This window comes from Perognathus longimembris, chromosome 2, assembly GCF_023159225.1.
Source record: "Perognathus longimembris pacificus isolate PPM17 chromosome 2, ASM2315922v1, whole genome shotgun sequence".
NCBI classification, from domain to species: domain Eukaryota; kingdom Metazoa; phylum Chordata; class Mammalia; order Rodentia; family Heteromyidae; genus Perognathus; species Perognathus longimembris.
In genome coordinates, this window is record NC_063162.1 from 113,424,988 (window position 1) to 113,446,592 (window position 21,605).

A 21,605-nucleotide genomic window follows, 5' to 3' on the forward strand; every position below is an offset into this window, starting at 1 on the left:
TTATTGGTAAATTATGTAGTGTTGTAGTAGGCACACAAATTTATATACTTCATTCTCTGATTATACACAGAATTATTATCTTACTTTGTAGAAACCGAGGCATGTGGCTTGTGCAAAGTAAAGAGAGATAATTGAACAATTATTTGAATCTAGGTCATTCAACTCCAGATCTACCTTTTACACCACAGTATTTATCATATATCCCATATTACCTAAAGTAGAATGTCCATACAAGCATATCTATAAGTCAGATGTATTTTATTTGGCCTTTTTATGTAAAAATCAAATTCATTTGGGAGGTTTCTAATAATTACTCCTGATAGTCATTAATCATTAAGCTGAATTAGTAGTTTAAAGATCCTTTAGATATTTCTCTCAAATTTTGGCATGTATTTGGTAGTTCTGTAATGCCATGGTATTTGTGTAGCTTTACCATGAGCAAAAATGGAAAAGACTTACTCCTGTCCAAAGCTTGTCTTATTTTTCCTTGAATGAACATCTTAGGAAGGTACTTCTAACAACAAAAATTTTGAAACACAGTCCTTATATATGAGGCACATGAGGTAGGAGGAAGTGGATTCCCTTGGGGTCAAAAAGTGAAAGACTGGCAGAGTGTAGCAGGCTAATAATCTCAGCCTTGAGGGGACAGAAGGAAAGCAGCGCCTTGAGTTGAAGGCTAGCCTGGGCTATGGAGTGAGATCCTGCCTCCAAAAACAAATAGAAAAAAACAAAACAAAACTACAACAAAAAAGTAGAACTAGATACCATTGTAGAGATATTATTTGTTTTGTCACCAGTAGAGGCTCATGACTGACTGACTACTCACCAATGTCATTAATTGTGACGGTATTTTTGTTAACAAACTTTTAGAATAATCAGTGGCCACTGTTGATAATGAACTATCTATGAGCATTCCATCTCATCTTCAGATTAGAATTCTAAACTTGTAGGTTGAGTATGTGACCAGATATCCACTATTTAGTATTGACATTGGGTTGGCCTTTGTTAGTTACTATTCATTGAACTGGGTGCATTTGATTCTCTTAGTCTTGAACTCATAATGCTGCTTACAGTGCAATGGAAAGATGGAGCTTATACAGAGGCGTGTGGGACCCGGTTGATGTCTGCAGATAGGTGAAAGTATTAAAGAGTGCTAGGTTCTAGAGAGCCGGTACCAAAGAAGAAAGTGTCTATTGAAAAATAAGAGAGGTTATTGTGAATGTAGGAAACTTTATTCTGATGAAAAGCATTAACGTTTCCATTGAAAATATCTTTAAGGCAAAACTGAAAAGACCACTATCATTTCTAGAAATGTATACGGTAAATTGGTTTACAATCTAGGAGAAAGTCAGTTTTTTTGTACAAAACAGCTTTGCCTGCTGATCCTATTCATCTTCCCTCCCTGGGCTTGGAGCACCATGCAAGATGTCTAACCTGGCACAAATAACCTCTTTCTCTGGGCACCTGTGCTACTAGCAGAATCTTCAAATGCCTTTGCATTTATTTTTTTAAGTCAGATTTCCTCCTCATTAAGTAGAGATCACCTTTTATATCCTGACTTAATCATTTTATATTCCACAATGAATGTGCCAGGAACAGGAAAAATAATACTGTAAGTACAGCTGTAAGAAATCACTCAGAAAAATGGAAATATGGTGGTTTTGAGGACAACTATTTCTAGAATTTTGTAGTTTCCTTGAGCCTGAACAACACCAATTAAAAATTGCTTATAATGTCTAATTGTTTTAAAGATTTTTTTCCTACTTTTTTCTTTTCTTTTCTTTCTTTCTTTCTTTCTTTCTTTCTTTCTTTCTTTCTTTCTTTTTATTTTTATTTTTTTTTTGGCAGCTGTGGGGCTTGAACTCTGGGCCTGGGTGCTGTCCCTGAGCTCTTCAGCTCAAGGCAAGTACACTTTGAGCCACAGCACCACTTCCTAGTGGTTAACTGGAATTAAGAGTCTTAAGTACTTTACTGCCCAGGCTGGCTTTGAACTGCAATCCTCAGATCTCAGCCTCCTGAGTAGCTATGATTACGGGTGTGAGCCATTGATGCCTGGTTTAAGATTTATTTTTTTCTCATTTGCTAGATTTCTCTAAAGGACAGTAATATCTAACATTACAATAATTCAAAAGGTACACAGTATGTTAGAGATAGGACATTAGCGTATTTTAAGGTTTTTTTATTGGTAGAAAAACATCAATAATTATTGTGTGGTGTGATATAATATTGTAGATGCCTTTAAAAGATGTTCTTGATTTTCATTAGTAACAGAATTTATTTTATCTAACATGTAAGATATTATTTATTAACCTCATTTTGCTTATTCTACTTTTTTGTAAAAAATTACAGGAGTCTAATTGAAGATTGAAACTGATTTTTTCTCAAAATTCATTGCACATACTTAGCAAGAAACATTTGAATTGTTTCATTTTTGGCTCCTGGGCAATAAAAAGTAGCTAGTATACATCCAGAGCATCTCATATATATTTTTCTTGGAGCCAAAAAAGATGTACCCAGGGTTAATCTGCTTTTGCTTATTCTGGGTATTGAGTTTCCTTATTAATTTTCAAAAGTGCATTCCCACAGAGAAACTTTATTCTTTCAATAAAACAAGAACAGTAAGCGATTAAGAAGAAAAATAAAACTAGGCTTTGATGTGCAGGAAGTTTTGCTGCATGCATTAGTACAGAGCTCTCTGTACCATTCCATCAATGATGAATCTTCTCTGGTAGAGATGTGTTTTTTATTTTTCAAGTGGCTTCTTAGTTTGTCTTGTTTTGGAGGCTGTCTGTGAGGTGCAATGTAAGAAAGAGCCACTGTTGCCAAGTAATCTATACTAAGGATTTTTCTATGTCATTTGTTTCTTTTTTTTTTTTTTTTGAAAGAGCAACTCTGAAGCAGCGTTTTTTTTTCCTCAGATGCATTTCTGCATCGTTGTCTTATATTTAAGAAACATCGTTTTTATCTTAAATTCTGTTCACTTGGCTAGGCATTTGGATAATACTTAGTTACCTACACCATCAATGAATCACATACTCCGGCAAGATGCTTTTAGGAAGGATTTTTCAAAAGGATCTATTTAAGTAAGTTGTCATGAAAGCTCCTCATTTTATCATCAGATTCCAAATTTAAGTTTCAGGCTCTGTTGAGATGGGGAGGCCTCTATCCGTGTTAAAAAGAACAAATCCAGGATGTACATTTTAAGATTGGTCAATAGTCAGTGTCATTCAAAGACCCTCCAGTTAGTTTTAGGAGGGTCTTTAGTTGTTATGGCAACTGGAAATATTTTTCTCTCTCTTGCTGTCTTTCTCTCTTTCTCCCCCTCTCTCTCTCTTTTTCTCTTTTTACACATCTTTATTGAGATGTAGTTTATGTACCATAAACTGAGGTGTCTTCTGGTTTCAGGGAATGTAGATTCATTTTTCTTTCTTCCCTGAAACTTCACCAGTACTCGTAACAAATAGAATGATTTAAAGATATGTCAAGACATCTTCTCCATACATAAAGATTTAGTTATTAGTTGTAGTTATACCTGCTTTAAGGTCTATTGTTCTTGTTATTTATTTTACTCATTTTGAGGCATAGTCTTGCTATGTAGTCCAATCTGGCCTCAAATACTTGATCATCTTGCCTTAGCCTTCTGAGTGCTGGGATTACAGATATGTACCTCGATGCCCAGTTTAAATTGTATTATATTTGTAATGATTTTGCTACTGACATATTTTTAACTTCATGATAAAATATTTTGTAAGAATGACATCTGTACTTTCAAAAAAACCCAAATATAAAATAGATTTAATATTGTGGTAATTTGATGAATTATAGAATTGAATGTCAGGGTTGGTAGTGAGATTCAGTTCCAGGATCTTGTTATTTAGAGAGGACTTTCTATTTGCAAATAGGACCAGCACAGGAAATCTTGGTCTTGTGGGTTTGAGCTGCTGTCTATTTAAAAATACTTTAATTTTAAAATTGAATCAGGAGAAATCAGTTTTCTCTTACTTAAAAAATCCATAATATTTTCACAAAAATATTTTAAGCCTAGAACAAAAGTACAGCTGGAAAAAACACATTTTTGATGGCCAAGGTATGAGGGTCCTAGGGAGCTAATTTTATTAGCTCATAATTACCATACAGTGCTATCCTATAGAAAGATTAATCTTTCCCTTTTGTTCTATGAACTCAAGACTTCATGGCAAAGTCTTATCTTCGCTACCATTAGTTTAATACCAGTTACTTGAAAGACTTACCCACTTTGCTTACAAATATAAACTTACTATGCTTCCTTAATAAGATGACTTATAGCTTATTCTCTCCAGTTAGTGGCATTAAAAAATAGTATGACTTTCTGTATTCCTACTCTCTGTCTGTCTGTCTGTCTCTTTCTTCTTTGCCTGTTCTTGGGCTTAAACTAGGTGCTGTCCCTGAGATTTTTTGACTCAAAACTAACACTCTACCACTTAAGCCACAGTTCCACTTCCAGGATTTTTGTTGGTTAACTGGAGATAAGAACTTCATGGACATTCCTTCTCAGGCTGCCTTCAAACTGTGATCCTCAGATGTCAGCCTAGGATTATAGGTGTGAGACACCAGCACCCAGCTAAAACTTTGTATTTTTGCAAATTAATAATTATTACATTCTCAAAGTGCTCATCTTCCACAAAGGATGGAGAGAAAAGGACCAGTAATTGTTGGGGTTATAGCAAACACAGGTAGGGCATTTATACTGCGGTTGGCACTATAAATGAGTACGTTCCACATTTGTTAGTTTCTGAATTCCTCAGTATACTCATTTTACAGATGAGTAAACTGAGTCATGAAAAATTGAACTAAATCACCCGAGAATTTGAAGTCAATAAGTCTGACATCAGAAGTATAGTTTTACCCAGTCATACTTTTAAGACTCCATGGAAACAGCCTTTATAGAAAAGGGATATTAGGTTGCAAATATTTTATTTTATTTTTTAAATTAAATTTTATTGACAAAGTGATGTACAGAGGGTGTACAGTTACCTAATAAGGTAGTGAGTACATTTCTTGCCATATTTTTTACACCCTTCCTCATTTTTCTTTCCATTCCCTAGTTCAGGTATATCATATATACAGTATCCAGTGTACTAAAATCATGTACAGTAACCACGTAGGGTACTTCAAAGGAAATTTACCTAGTACATTAAACGTAAACTCCTCCTGTGTCCTTCTCTTGGAGTTCATTTTGCTTAGCCTCATCTTATATAAACATATGTACATAGCTGTTGAGTTATTGTGATCCTCTGATCCGTCTATCCTAGACCTTTTATGTTTGTTTAGTAGTTGTTTGGTTTTAGATACATAATGTAAAGTCACTGACCCAAACATGTGGAATTACCATTTTAAAAGAAGTTTGTTATTTTACAGACCTGGTCTCTACTGTTCTCCCCCCCCCCCAACCCCCAACATACACTCCCAACAATCATATATCAAGGCGACCATGCACCTTTCTATGTTCTAGACTTGTCTCGTTCAACATTATTGGTTCAAGATCTGACCATTTCCCTGCAAATACCATTATCTTATCATTTCTAATCGCTATGTAGTATCCCATTGTGTACAGGTACCACATTTTTTGGATCCATTCATCTGTAGTGAGGCATCTGGGTTGTTTCCATATTTTGGCTATTGTGAATTGTGCAGAGATAAACATGGATGTGCAGATGTCTTCATGATATCTTGGGACCTGTTGTTCAGGATAGATACCTAGGAGTGGTATGGCTAGGTCATAGGGTATGTCTGTGCTGAGCTTTTTGAGGAACCTCCATACTGTTCTCCAAAGTGGTTGTACTAGTTTGCACTCCCACCAACAGTGGAGAAGGGTTCCTCTTTCCCCACATCCCCTCCAGCATTTGTTGTTGGCAGAGTATAGGCCATTGTACCTGGCGTGAGGTGGTATCTCAGGGTTGTTTTTTTATTTGCATTTCCTTTACAGATTGCAAACATTTTAATGACACCACTTAGATAATTTGTGATTTTCAATTGCATCTTTTTTTGCAATTGTTTACTTAGAAAGCCATAACTTGTGTTTGTAGTATAGACCAAGTGAATCTCAGTTTTTCCAGTATAAGACTTCCATTATTCTAAAAGAAAACTTAGTTCCTTCAAAGCATGTCCTATTTTCTTTTCAACCATTTTCTCTTGAGGTTATTTTTAATCCTTCTTTGTTCACATAGAAATTGGATTCTGTATTGCTCATTACTGGGGAGCATTGAGGCTTTTAAACTACTGTGGTTTGAAATATGTTGCTGTCTTACACATGACAAACAGATGGACCTGTTCTGAGTCCTGTATTAGGTCTGTGTATCCACATCTGGAGAAAATGTGAAGTTTTCTGGACAAGAGTCACTAAACCAAAGCATATCATCATCTTGCTGAGAGAACAGAAGAGATATAGTTGAGTCCTTGACAGGGTGCTTTAAAATACCCATTCCCTAAGAAGGTGCAGGGGGAGAATGCAGTAAAACATTCAAGGCTTACAATACAAAATTAAGAAAAATGAGGAAACTGGTGGGCTGGGAAGGAAGGGTGTAACACTGATCAAGGGTAACACTGATCAAGACTCATTGTATTTATAAGATGCTTGGTTGAATGGAAATCCCTTTCTACAACTACTTCGTCCTCTCTTTTCAACCCACACTTCCCCCACATAGGACAAGAATAAGAGAACTACCTACACCCATTTAAAAACTTGAGAAAATATTTGCTTCTCTCTCACATGTAGCATTAGTTTTTATAGATATATTACCTAACTACTGTCTGTCTGCTACTGGCCATCTGTGTATTCCCATAGTCAGTATCTCCTCCAAGAGTTTGATGGTGCATGCGTTTTCCCCTGGCAGGCTTATGCAGACATATGCTTCTCTACTATACTGTAATCAGTGGGGTTTCAGGAAGGTCTCAGATTTCATGGCTTCATTCTCTTTGCATTTTAAAGAAACAAAATCTATGGGGATTTGAGTAAATGTTGCTTTCCTTTGAGACTGAAGTAAGGTTGCACTAGGTCCATCATGTATAATGTATCAGTTACCTTAATGGCATTGTAAAGATTGCACATAGGCTTAACTCTGTAGCCTGGAGAAAATATATATTGGCCCATTACCAGTTGATACAGGTCAGGCATCCTAGTGATGGAAGTACAGAAAAATCAAAAGTGACAGCTGCTGTCAGCATGAGTTCTGATCCTAAGCCCTGTTTGTAAGCTGTTTGAGTAGAAAGGATTCTTCCTCTCTGGTGTAAGAGTTCTTTCCCCTCTATCAAGTATATAAAGAATTATTTCATCTTGTAATATTCAAGATGCTATCCAAAGACTTAAAAGACATTCTTAGGCATAAACTTAAAGGGAAGATCAAAGTAGCACCAACTCATGGAATTTCTATGTGCAGAACTAATTACTTGATGATAGAAGATGTTTTCTATTTTAATCATAATTACACAATCAACCTTTTCTTTATTTAATATCATTGTGTATATACTGCTGCAATTTCTTTATTGAAATCAGTGTGAACTATTATGAGAATAATTACAATTGAATAGGAGTAGGAAATTGTAGAGTATTGATAAGGGTTCTGTTTAATGTTTTCTTATAGCAATCTTCTTTGCACCTATGAAGTAAAAAAGCAAGTACATGCAAGTAGTCTTGATTAGCCCCATAGGAAACTTCTAAACACTCAGCATAGGGAGTTTAAGTGGCTAGAAAGCTGACACGAGGGATTTATAGAAGAATAAACAAGTCCAAATTCTCAGACAACCTGAGTGCTTGCTTGGTGGTTAGGAATGGGATCAATAGTATTCCATACAGTAGTAAGAACCTTGGAAAGGTTCTGTAGTGCTGTTTTCTCAAGGTCATGATAACTTTGTTATTAATTTTTTTAAAAAGTTTAAATGTCTTCCATAGTGTTAATAGAGGAGACTAGTCATCCCCCCCACCCCTATCTTGAGTACAGCTGTAGTTGGGAAGCAGGCATTTTTTTTTAAGCTCAGAGACTAAAATGTTATTAGAGCTTTATGGGCCTAAACTTAAGTCCTGACATTTCTTTTTGCCTTTTTTAAAAAAAATTTTGAGACAAGGTCTCACTATGTAACTTAGGCTAGACTGGAACTTACTATCTAGCTCAAGCTGGCTTGGAATTGGAATTCAAGATTTTCTTGCCTCAGACTTCCAAATCTTGGGATCAAATTATAACTTTTGCAGTTCATATCTGTGGGCCTTACACAATATGCTTATAGCTTTTGTGCTTCATTTTCTGCTTATGTTAGACAAGTAAAATAGACAGATAGCCAGAGCTTTGTATGTCGCAAACACTTCATAAATATCAGTTATGAAAACTGATATATGTATATATACATGAAAAACAACATATATGTATATATTGATATACACATTCATTGCATCTTTGAATGAAGAGAGCAAAATTACTGAAAATAGTTAAATGATAGTGGTAAGCCAGTTGCAGAAAAGAAGAAGGGTCAGTCTGATTAAAGTCCTTACCTTTAAATCATCTCTGCGCTACTGTACCATCTGGGAGGAGTGAAATTGGCTACTTACTGCAGTGTCCAGTTCCAGGTACCAGAGAGAAGAGAGATGTTGTAAGTCTCCATTTATCTACCTTTCTTCAAAGATAAAAAGGAGGAGGAGGAGAACAAGAGGAGGAGGAGGAGGAAGAGAGGAAGAAAAGGAAGAGAAAGAAGTGCCTAGGGATATGATAAAATGAAAGTGAACTAAAAAAAATGTCAGCCAGTCACCAGTGGCTCAACCAGTGTCTCAAGCCTGTAATTCTAGCTACTTAGGAGGTTGAGATATGATGATCAAAGTCCAAAGTCAGCTGGAGACAGAAAGTCCACTAGATTCTTTTTTTAAAAATTTTTATTATCAAACTGATGTTCAGAGAGGTTACAGTTTCATACGTTTGGCATTGGATACATTTCTTGTACTGTTTGTTACCTCGTCCTTCATTCTTATCTCTAATTAACTACCAGAGAGCTGGAATTGGAACTGTAGCTGAAAGTGAAAGAGAGCTAGAGCTAGCCTTGAGCACAAAAACTCAAGGACTGTGCCCTGGCCTTGAGTTCAAGCCCCCGGACCAGTTCCACTGTTCCCAAAGGGGAACCCACAACAACAGTTCATAATAGAAATGGAGAAAAAGCAATTTGCCTTTGTTCCCTCGTTTCCTTTTTTGGTAATAAAACAACTACAAAATCTTTATTTGTTCTGTATTTTCAATTTGCTATTTAAATATATTTTCTTTCTAAGTATAACTATCAGATGGTTAATTATATTTCTTCTTATTCACATTAAAAATAAATTATAGAATAAGATTTTAGGCACTATAAATCTCGTATGTTAAAAAAAAAACCCTATACAGAGAGAGCAACATTTAAATTTCATTATTTGTAAAAAGGTACAATGATGTAGTGGTTTCCTGGAAAGTTATAATTTCATGAGTTTATAATTTTATAGTCACTGTATGTGGTTCACATTGATTTTCCATTCTCCCAATTTAGACCTACATCTCAGAAAACCTGATAAGTACCCTCTCTGCATTACAGTAATTTGTTGCTGAGGAGCACTTTGTGGGAAGCAAAATTTTTTTTTCTGTAGCCGATAAGACATTTGTTATAATAGTGGGGGTGTAATTATAACCTGACAGATGAAAAATAATTTCTCTTGAGTATTCTGTGTTAAAAAAGCAATTTGGAAATATGTTTGATTTGATAATAGACTGGAAGGTTTGATTTGATGAATTATTTGTTTAAAAATAATGAGTATTTTTAGTAAGTAATGGGAAAGTGGAATGGCTAGCTCCAGCTAAATAAGATGTAAGTTAATCCTACCAGATTAATGAAAGAAGCGTCTAGGTTATACCTCAGAGGCACACTTCTTAGAAGCAAAATCTTTGAATTATGAATATTAAAAAACTAGTTAGCCAAATTTAAAGATATGAGAAATTATATTGAATAGTATTTCCACAAAATTCATGCTACCCATGCTTGCAAATAAGACCTTACTTGGAAACATAATCTTTTCAGATGCCATCAAGTGAAGATGAGGTCATGTCAGATTGAGGGCTGTCTTAATTCAATAACTAATATCCTTTGAAGAGGGAAATTTGGGCAGACACATAGACAGATCCTTAGAGCTCCCATGAAGACTCAGGAAAAGATCTTAGAGATGCACCTACACACCAAGCAGTGCCAAGTTTGATGGTAATCACTAGAGGCTAGCAGGAAGCCAGGGAATTTGGTTTGTTTTCTCCTTAGAGCTTTCAGAGGAAGCACGGCTTTGCCAACAGCTTGACTTCAGAGCTCTAATTTTCTCAAAACATGAGAGATAAATTTCTATTGTTTTGAACTCCCTCAGTTTTTGGTAATTTGTTATATCAATCCTAGGCAAGTAATATCAAGGAGAATGTTTTTATTATAAGCAGTGTAGAAACAATCAGCATATTGCAAGAGGTGCCTGGGCTTATGTATGAAAAATGAAGTACATTAATATCATACCTTTTGGAAATGCATGGCTTCTCAACAAGATGTGAACAACTGCTCATGTAGGGCACTTGTGAGCTGTAGCTCTAAGAACCACCATCTGATAGTTTTCATACTTTGTTTTCCACAAATGATGTCACCCAGGGGAAATCAGTATAAGGGAAAACTCATCCAGAATAATAAAAATAGATTTTGAGCTTGCTGTGTCCCTAGTTGCTTTTCTTCTTCTTCTGTTAATCTGAAGCTCATTAGAAATTTATGTCCCTGGTATTTTGTATTGTTAACCATCATCTAATGACATTATCTCTTTTCTTATCACTTTTATTATAATTAGTAACGTCTTCGTCAAGTACAAAATTTTGCTACAATAATGTCTTATCTATGTTTTTTTTCTGATAGGATTCATGTATCTTTTCAATAAAACTCATCTATTTATCAGCTATGTTTTTGTTAGTTTTTGTGAATGTTTTACTTTTTCTTTATAATTGCTGCAAGGTCTAAGTGCTCATCAATTTTTATCACCAAGATAAGTAACAGAATACGTGGATTTTTGAATGACTATTTACCTTTACCTAAAAACACTGATGCCTGCACCCTATCCCAAGAAATAATGACAGGACTGGTTTGGGGAAATGACCTGCCTACTGGGATTTTTTTTTTTAAGCTACCCAGGTACTTGTATTTATTCAGGGAGTTAAAAAATGAAGTTTTTGCTAACACGCAAATTTGAGGGCCTTCCTAAAGAAACTTCCTCTGCCAACATTTAGACATTACATTATAAACTCATGCCCTGAATTATTAGATTATTCTTGTTAGTTTTTGAATCAGGGGTTTGCTGACAGACCAAACTGACCTCAGACTAGAGATCCTTCTGCCTTCTGAATGCTGGGGTTAGCAGCATGCTCCACCACATCTGATTTCTGAATTGCTACTAGTCTTAATAAGGCATGAAAGGCATAGCTCAAAAGACACTGTAGCATCCCTCATTCAGGAAATACTGCCTTACTGTACCCCTGACCTCTACATAACAGTTTACAGGGTACTTCAGTTTGGTATCTTGTAGGAACCCTGCTTTCCCTGGAGATACAGCATAAGTGGATATTATGCCTATTGTATTGAAAGGAACTGGAGATTCGCGAGTTCTCTTCAAAAATACATTTGGGGATGTAAACCCAGATAGAGCTAATGTACTTCCTTAAGAGGAGAGTCTATATACTCTGCTAAATTGAATAAGCAAATACAGAAATGCAAGTAGAAAGATATGTAGCACAGACTAAAAAAAATATCAACATCTAGAGGAGAGAAAATAAATGAGGAAGAGGAAGGAATCAAAGCTTTTTAGAGAATGTCACCCTGGCCTAGCTTGGAGCTGAAAAGTACTTGCATTTCCTTCTTGTGGGTTTTCATCATTTTATAATCCAGGCTGTGTACCTCCTTTTGTGTTATCATCTCATATAATTCCTTTTTACTTTTGAGAGCATCTTGGCTGTCTAATAAAAGTGTAATATGTCTTGAGTTCTGTAAGTAAATGATCACCTGACTTCTTTAGAATAGAATAAAAATTGCAGTAAGCCTTTTTTCTACTGGGAAGCTTAATAACTAATCATGTGAAATACTATACAGCTGAGTTTTTAATAGAGAGATCTTTCATCTAATTAGCTAAAAATAAACATCTGTAACCACAATTCTTGTGTTATGACTGTGTTACTACATCAAACAGTGCGAAAGTTTTAAGGACAATGGTTTTATTTCTGGAACAAAAGAAGCAATAAGGAATAAAGCTATGATTGGCAGCCAGATAAAGAACCTATCTCTGTTGGGATGTACTAGCTTTTCTCTTTTCCTTCAACATGTCTCATATTATCAAAAGCAGTAGCTATTTCCGTAAAGCATCTGATTCTGGAAAAGTTATAGAGAGATGTAGAGACACTTTATAATTGGTAAAGGATTGGAAGAAGTTGGCTGAAGTCTCTAGTCCTTATAAAAATATGTAATTTAATTACAATATATTTGTTATATATTTTAAGACATAGTGAAAAGAAATTCAATTATATTTATTCCTTTAAATATTTGTTACAGTTTAAAAGGCATTTGTTCTTTGACCCCCACCAGCAGATCCACTTTGGATAATTCTACATATAAACTGATGTATTTGCATGTAAATACACGAAGGGGTGTTTATACAGCATTGTTTAAGGCAAGGGTTAGATTATTTCACTGCCTATTAATATAGGATTGTATAAATGCATTATGGTTCATTTCTATGATGGATTATTATGCCACCATTCGAGAATGAGGTTCTGATAAAGAAAAATGCCAAGGTTTAAGGGGAAAAAAATCAAAGGGATGAAATGGTGCACATAAGATAAAAAATTTGCATACTTAAAAAGGATGTTTGAGGGCTGCGACTATGGCCTACTGGTAGAGTGCTTCCCTCACATACATGAAGCCCTAGGTTTGATTCCTCAGCACCACATACATAGAAAGAGCCAGAAGTAGTGCTGTGGCTCAAGTGGTAGAGTTGAGCAAAAAGAAGCCAGGGACAGTGCTCAAGCCAAGTTTGCCCCAGGACTGGGAAAACAAAAGGATGTTTGTGCATGTATGTGTGTATACATTATGCATTCACAATGTATACCTGACATGCTGTACAAAAATCTGTCAGGTCTGGGCTGGGGATATAGCCTAGTGGCAAGAATGCCTGCCTCAGATACACGAGGCCCTAGGTTCGATTCCCCAGCACCACATATACAGAAAACGGCCAGAAGCGGCGCTGTGGCTCAAGTGGCAGAGTGCTAGCCTTGAGCGGGAAGAAGCCAGGGACAGTGCTCAGGCCCTGAGTCCAAGGCCCAGGACTGGCCAAAAAAAAAAAAAAAAAATCTGTCAAAATGTTTCACTTGTCGGAAGGAGCTGCAGCCTGCACACTGTACATAAGGGGTCTGCTATTACTCTTCACCATGTACTCTCCAAGTTCTTTTTGCTGCAATGTATAATTTTTTTTGCAATATGTATAATTTTAAGATAGACATAACATAACATTTGGAAAAACATGACACATACCATGCGATCTCAGTTACCTAAAAGGGATTAGTGTGTATACATGGAGGATCTAGACAGTCATGTCCAACTGAACTGCTTGTGGTAGTAATGCTTTGCACTTTGCTTATATGTTTTCTGTAATGTACATGTTAAATAAAAGTTATTTTAAAAAGATAATAACCTAAATTAGAAAATTGATTACATTTATTTTAATAATTTGATAAAAGATTCATATAGATTATAACATTAAAACATCTTGGACTAAAGAAATTCAATTGTAAAGGAAAATAGTCTCCATTACTTCTTAGTTGAAGTTAATTTTGATTGATGGCCGATAATAACTGAAAAATATAATTTAACAAAAATAAATTTCTGTTATTTAAGAGAGCTATGTATACTACTGATTGGGGTCTGAAAATGACAGTAGCTGGAACTGAGGAGAATTTCTCCCCTTGGTGTTTGTGCTTCTCCTGGAGTGTCATGGAAACATTCAGTAATGATTCAACCACATTGAGCTCTGGTCTGCCTTCGCAGTGTTAGGCTTTTGTGCAGATGGCTTCTGATCATATGTTGTTTTTGGATTGATTCCTATTTCTCTGAATCAGAAATTACTGAAATATTGTTTTCTATTATCTAATCATCTGACACTCCCTGATATAACGGAAGAGTGTTTTTAGGAGTGAATTTTGTCTTTTAATTATTATAGCATGACTTTTGCAGAGTTCATATTTTGAAAAACTTGAATAACTTACACAACCCCTGTTATAGGCTTTGCCTTTGGCATTTCTCCCCTTCTTACAAAGACTGCTGACTTTGTTTCCCTCATCTGATATCATAATTCTTGTGATTATCTTCTTTGTTTCTTGGTGTTGTACTTTCTTTGTTTCTTCTGTCTTTATGTGTTGCTGTTTTCTATAGGCTTAGACCTCTGAGAGGAAGGTCTGGTTTAGTTCATTGTTGTGCAATCTAGGGAAACATTTAAGCAGAATTCTCTCTCTGACAAGGTAACCTCATTAAGTGATGACTTTTCCTGTCTGGACAGTTCAAAGCTAGTCCAATCAAATGAGTCCAGGAAGTTAGCCTCATCCTAATCATCATGGAATCTCATGCACTTAGAATTTAATCATATAGCATTCACCATCTAATAGCCCAATGGAAGATATTTAAACTATAAATTTACTCTTGACCTTACTAGAATCATAATGGGAAAAATAAAATAAGTTTGCTTAGGGTAAAACTTAGATTTGCACTTTATGGACCACACACAGATTCTAGAGCCAACTCATAAGTACTGTTAGACATTTTGTTCACTGCTGTTGGCAACTTCCTAAATGGAATGCCTTAGCTATAGGTTTCTGTATAGAATGGGGATAATAATATGTCTTTTAGGACTGATGTTTGGTAATGAGACTGTGTAGGTAAATTGAGTAAAATAATAGTTGACACACAATAATTATTGTGTTTGTGTATTTGTGATGGTACCACGGCTTTAATTTATGGCTTTGAGCTCTTGCTCCACTGTTTTGCTCAGTTATTGTTCTATTACTTAAGTCATACATCAGTCCAGTTCTTTTGCTGGTTAAATTGGAAATTCTTTGGACCTTTATGTCCAAACTATCTTCAAATCATAATTCTCAGATCACAACTTCATGATTCATGAGTCATGAGCCTTGATGTCTGACTGACATAAAATAATTGTAATAAAAGTGAATACTTACTGTGTGCAAGCATTATTCCAAATGTTTTATGCCTTGGTGTGTGTGTGTGTGTGTGTGTGTGTGTGTGTGTGTGTGTGTGTGTGTGTTTATTCCTATAGAAACTCTATGAGATAATTTTCCCAACTTTATTAATGAGAAAACTGAAAAAATTAGTATGTTCTATAACAGAAATTACATAGCTTAGAAGGTAAATAAGCTGATAATTCAGGCTTTTACTATTTTAAATTGAATTAACTCTCCTTTTAAAGTCTCTGTCCTGTCTTATCGAGGATTTGTGAAGGACCACTCAGTCTTCTCCATTAAATCTTCATTCACGATGCTCAGTGACTCCCCTGAGCATGTGGAGGTGTTGTAGTGTCACAGATTGCATTGTCTACCTCATTGTCTGCTCCCTTCTTTCTCTCCAAAGCTAAGAGTCACCCATTTCTATGGGAGTATGTCGTAAGTAACAAAAGCCTCATGCCAGGCTGTTTTGCTTAGAGTTCTCATAAGGATACTGTCTTAACCCTTTCCTCACTCTTTCTTTTGATAAGTCAGTCTTTAAACTAACAAGTTGCCCCTTTACTGTTGGTCCTTCATATTTCACTCTTCTGTATTCAACTTAATGAGAAGCCATTAGATACTGAAGGTGTACATTGCAGGAAAAATGGAAAAAGATCATTCAGAGCATAGCTCCTCAAATTTCAACATGCATAGGAGTTACTTAGCTTTGCTAAAGTGCAGATTTTGATGTAGTAGGTTTGTGGTCTGGCCTGGGATGGTACAAGCTCCTGATGGCCTCAGTGTTGCTGGTCTGCAGATCATCCTGAGTAGCACTCAGTGTAAGAAAGCAGATGGTTTACTGGGTCCTTCTCCAGCCACATTTAGTCTAAGAAAACGAGTCTCCCTTCTTGTCAAACCCCATTCCTAGACTGCTTACTAGTAAAGGAATTACTACTTTGACAAAAGATTACTATTAATTTGTCTATCTGGTGCTCAGGTTTTGATGCAAACACTATAAAACCTCATTTTTCCTCCATTGGGATAGGTTAGCAACTCTTGGATGATTTCTATTCCTTTTTACATAGCTGCATGAGAAAGCATGGCTTTGCTTCTGCTACTCAGGGTTGAATCTCTCAAAAGTAGAGAATTTTCAATTATGAAAGAAGCAAAGAAGGAAGGAAGAAAAGGAATGAATGAATGAAAAAGGAAGATTTAAACTTTCTCAAATGCCAAGGGTCACACAAGTATTTCAATATCTGTTTCTTTCTTCCTCTAATTGCATGTACATTAAGAGTAAAATTAAGTCAACACTTGTGTCCCTGTCTTTTGATTTCCAGTCAGTTCACAAGGAATGTTTATGAATAATTCTGTTAGAACTGGTTTGGTATTGCTAATCAGAATAATGAAATCCTGTACAGATCTTTAATCTGGAGCTACAGCATGAGCAGAACGCAGGAAAGGACATGGCAGCTTCTCCCTGTGGGTGGCAAAGGCTTATGTCTTCTGTTTCTATTTTCAGGGAGGAGAGCACTGTTACTACCAGGGCCAGATCCGAGGAAATCCTGCTTCATTTGTTGCATTGTCAACATGCCATGGACTTCAGTAAGTGTCCAAAAAATTATCTATCCCATTCATTAGTTTGATAGCTTATATTCTTTATTTTAATGCCCTACAGTAGACATTTTCATTTTATATCAAGAAGTAATTTCAAATCTATGATTCTGATTATTTTTCTCTTCCATTTGTTTGCTTCTGTTTTTCTTCTTTTATATCAGGGCCTCACATACAACCCAGGAGGCCATCTTGCTGCCTCAGCTTCCTGAGTTGCTGGAAATGTAGGAGTATGTCATCTAGCCTGGATCTTTAAACCAAGAAGATTTTGAAATTAAGTTTTGAGGAAGTTGAGGCCTTGGAATTATTACATGATATCTTAAAGTATTACTTGAGGCATTCTTTTTGTTTCATTTGAATTTAAGCAGGAGCAGCTTGGGTGACTTTGGTTATGTTTCTGTGGATATTTAGCAGTTCAGCACCAATTCTAACGAAACTTGTCCACTGTATTAGCAGCTTCTACAGCTGCTTCTTCGAATTCTGCTGTCTCTCCCTCCTCCTCCTCCTCCTCCTCCTCCTCCTCCTCCTCCTCCTCCTCCTCCTCCTCCTCCTCCTCTTCCTCCTCCTTCCCTTGTCCTCCTTTCTTCTTCTTCTCCTTCTTTCTCCTTCACTTTCTCCTCCTCCTCCTCCTCCTTTCTTCTCCTCCTCCTTCCTCCTCCCCATTCTCCTCCTCCTCTTCCTCTTTCTCCTACTTCTTATTTTTCTCCTCCTTCTCTTCCTCCTTCTCCTCCTTATTTTTCATCATGCTTGTGGTGGTGGTGGTATGTATGTTTGCAAGTGTGCACATGCACCACTATTGCGGCTTGAACTCAAGATCACTATCTCTACAATTGGGGCTTGAACTCAAGAACTCAAGATCTCTATCTCTTACTGGGCTTTTTGATCATTGGTGCTCTACCACTCAAGCTTCACCTATAAGTCCATTTTGTTGATTAATTGGGGATGGAGTCTTGAAGAAAAGTCTTGAAGACTTTATGCTTGGGCTGGGTTTGAACTGATCTTCTGGTCTTGGTCTGCTAAGTAGCTAGGATTAAAGGCATGAGCCACTGTCACCTGTCTAAAATAACAGAAATATTACTAGATGGAAATTCTTGACTCTTTGTAGAAGGACAAAAGGCAGCACATGAGCTCCAGCGGACTTGCATCAGAGCCCTCATTCAATCAGAATCCTGTCTAACTCATAGCAATCCACTGGTGGATCTGTGTATTCCCAGAGATTTCTAAAGGATAGAGATCATATTCTCTTGCTTCCTTTCCCATAACCTTCCCTGTCACAGCATGCTTGCTGATGTCTGGCATGGGAATACATCTTCCTCCATCCTGTCCATGATGAGGATACCCAGGTGTCCATCTCTGACTTGTCTTGTAACTACTTGTAAGCTACCATGTCTTTCTTAGTTTCATAAGTTTTATGAGCAATTAAACAAAAAGTTTGAATTCATAAATATATTTATTTTAAATACATTCTTTAAGTAAACAGCTTTTCTGACACTATGGTTTTCTTACCAGGTAGAAGTGATGATGTAGTGCTTTCCAACAATGAAATGATTATTATGCTTGATCTCAATAGGAGTAGAGCTGTTAGTAAGGAATGGTGTAGTGAAGGATGGTGACACTGAGGACATCAAACATATGTGTGAGGAGAGAGCTAGATATAAAATAAGTTTTCTTGATTCTTTTTAGGGGTTTCTTTTCTTTGTAGAAGCCTAATCCAGTTACCATGTGAGCCTCATTCGCTGTGTTATTCCAGTTTGCTCTCTAGGTATTTAAGAATAGAGTGAAGGTACCTAGGCAACGGGGGCTCGCACCAGCAATCCTAGCTCCTCAGGATCTGCAGGTTGTGGTCCAAAGCCATGCCAAGCAGGAAAGTTCTTGAGTCCCTCAAAGACTTTATCTCCAATAGACCACTAAAAACTTGGAAGTCGAGTTGTGGCTCAAGTGATAGAGTACCAGCTTTTGGTAAAAACGCTAAGGGAGAGCTCTCAGGCCCTGAGTTTAAGCCCTAGTAGCCCAGTCCTGGTATACACATAGAAAAAGAATTGAGGACTCTACATATGAGAACAAGAATGTAAAATGCTACCAAACCCTACCACACTCATTTTAGAAAAGATAACGATTTCCAGAAAAATTTTATTGTGATTGGATTAGGAGAACCTAGAAACCTGCTTTAGTTGCTTTAAGTAAAATTTACCTTTTACTTAAAACTAAGTGAAACCAAACAAAGACCATGTCTTGACACACTGACAATTGTGTTTTGATTTCCTAATCTGTTATGAATATGTTGGATATACAACTACACACATACACACACACATTTTGGACCTCTTTAGTCATTTATTAATTATTGATTCTCATCTTGGTTTTACTTTTTGAGAAAAATAGCTCTCAGAAATACTTGGGGAAATATGACTAAATACTAAATAAAATAGGTTATCTCAATTATAGTGGTTTTAAATATAAGATACATTATGAATCACTTTTCTTTTATAAACTACCTAGCATATATTTTTTATTTACCTTTTAATTTACTGCATTTGTTTGAAGAATGTTAACAAGGAAAAAATCATATTTATATAACTTCCCTATAAAAACCTTGGAAGGGCATATTTCTCCAAGTTTGAAAGACTAACAGGCAACATTTTGATTTTAATATGTTTGATATTATGACAAAATCTTGAAATGATAAAGTTAAAATTGTAATCAAGTGTGAGTTGATTGCCCTCTTGTGGAAATTAATAAGAATGACCACTGTTTTCTTCCAAACCTTTAAAGTTTTTAGTGCCTTTGGTCTGTAGTGATTTGATTCCAGCAACAGTGTGTATGGATTCTGTATACTTACTCAAATTCACACTATTACAACAAAAGATAATCTTCAAAGCAGATAATGTACCTCCAATTTTTCTTGTTAAAGAATTAATAATGTTGTATATCCTGTCATTGTGAGCCAGAATCTCCCAAATACAGTGTTAGAATCTTTTTTTTCTTAAAAACTGCATAATGTTTCTTTACAGGATATGATATTTAAGCCCAGTAAAAGGAACTGATTTTCCCATTGAATATTAACTGAAGGCTGAGTAAATAACACCCTGTGCTATTTAAACAAAAAATAATCTGCCTGCTACCTAATCAGTTGTTGGCATGTGGACTTGGGCACATGGTGATATTTGTGGTTTCTCTGGATCAGTCTGACCAATTCTCAGCTAGTAAACAAAGCATGTTTACTGCCATTTTGATCTACTACTTTTCTTAGGCATATATCAGCAGTATCTTGCTAACGACATCTGTTTATCTTTAAATTCCAGATGAGAGTCATCCAAATTCAGGAAGCATAGTTGGGGCTGAAACCTGCAGATGTGAGAACAGCCATTCTGCAGATACATGAAAGTTTAGGACATGTGGAAGATGTTACAGCAGGAATGAAAGAATTTGGAAAGCAATGGAACTGGAAGCCATTACAATTTAGCTAAGGGAAACCATCAGATTTCACCAAGGATTCAAATGCTATTCTGTGTCTAAGAACTTAGTTGTCATATGGTCACTTCTACTGTGAGCTAAGAAATTACTGCAGAAGATCACAGATTTGCTTCCCTTATGTATTCTAGAACAAATTTCTCCAGTCTCATAAGGGGCCTCATTTCAGTAGAGGAGCATGTTCTTCTACAAGGGATGACAATCGGTTCTGTGAGTAGGAGTGGAGGTCAGACAGAGCTTAAATACCCTCCAGAGGATTTCTCAGATGTAGTCACCTACAGATCAAGAGGTCTGAAGTCAGTCTTGAGTTGGTTCTTGCTTTGTTCCCTCTTCCTTGAGCCTGTTTACATGTTCTTCTTGTAACCATTCTTTTTAGAAAGTGCTGAGTCCATCTTTGTAGTTGATTGTGTGAAAACTGTGGAGTCCTGGATGATCCTTCTTGCTTTCGCAAACTCCGTATCAAATCTATCAATGAATTCTGTTGGCTTGCTTTCAATCCCTAGCACCAAAAATACACACGTTCATAAATGCATATGTATGTATGAATACATATGTTTATATACATACACATACATATGCATGTATATACATACATACACACACACCTTTCCAGAATTTGGCTCAATCTCATTGCTGCTGTGATTGCTCCTCTGATCTAAACCAGCATTTCTAAAATAATTCCTGCTTTTGTCCTTGCTGTCCTAAAGATCATTGTGACCTATAGTGTGGATAATTATTGTAAAACAGAGGAAATTGTGTTTCCCCTGCTCAGAAGCCTGCAGTGGTTGGGTTCTTATTTTCTCAGAGTAAAAAAAGCTAAGGTGCTTGGAGTTACCTACCTAATGTCATCCTAATGAGATCAGCCTTCTGATCTCACTGCCTGGTAACTCTGTGCTGCTACCTACTCTACTCCAGCAATGCTCCCTTCTTGCTGTTCCTGTGATGTGCCAAGATTTTCTTTTCTTTCTTTCTTTCTTTTTTTTTTTTTTTTACTTTTTGTGAGGCTTCCATTTTTGTTTTGTTTTTGTTTTTTTTTTGGCCAGTCCTGGGCCTTGGACTCAGGGCCTGAGCACTGTCCCTGGCTTCTTCCCGCTCAAGGCTAGCACTCTGCCTCTTGAGCCACAGCGCCGCTTCTGGCCATTTTTTCTGTATATGTGGTGCTGGGGAATCGAACCTAGGGCCTCGTGTATCCGAGGCAGGCACTCTTGCCACTAGGCTATATCCCCAGCCCTGAGGCTTCCATTTTTGAAATGTGTAGCTTTTACAGCACAA

The 21,605-nt window shown here is 36.4% G+C and overlaps 1 protein-coding gene across 6 annotated transcripts in view; it reads left to right on the top strand.

The window, feature by feature from the left end:
• The window catches only part of Adam22 (ADAM metallopeptidase domain 22), a 195,014-nt gene that overhangs the window by 107,054 nt on the left and 66,355 nt on the right, over nt 1–21,605 (top strand). For all 6 annotated transcript variants that reach the window (XM_048339964.1, XM_048339959.1, XM_048339960.1 and 3 more), the window contains exon 5: nt 16,771–16,853. In XM_048339964.1, coding sequence (XP_048195921.1) covers nt 16,771–16,853 — 83 coding nt within the window. The remainder of the gene's footprint in view (nt 1–16,770; nt 16,854–21,605) is intronic.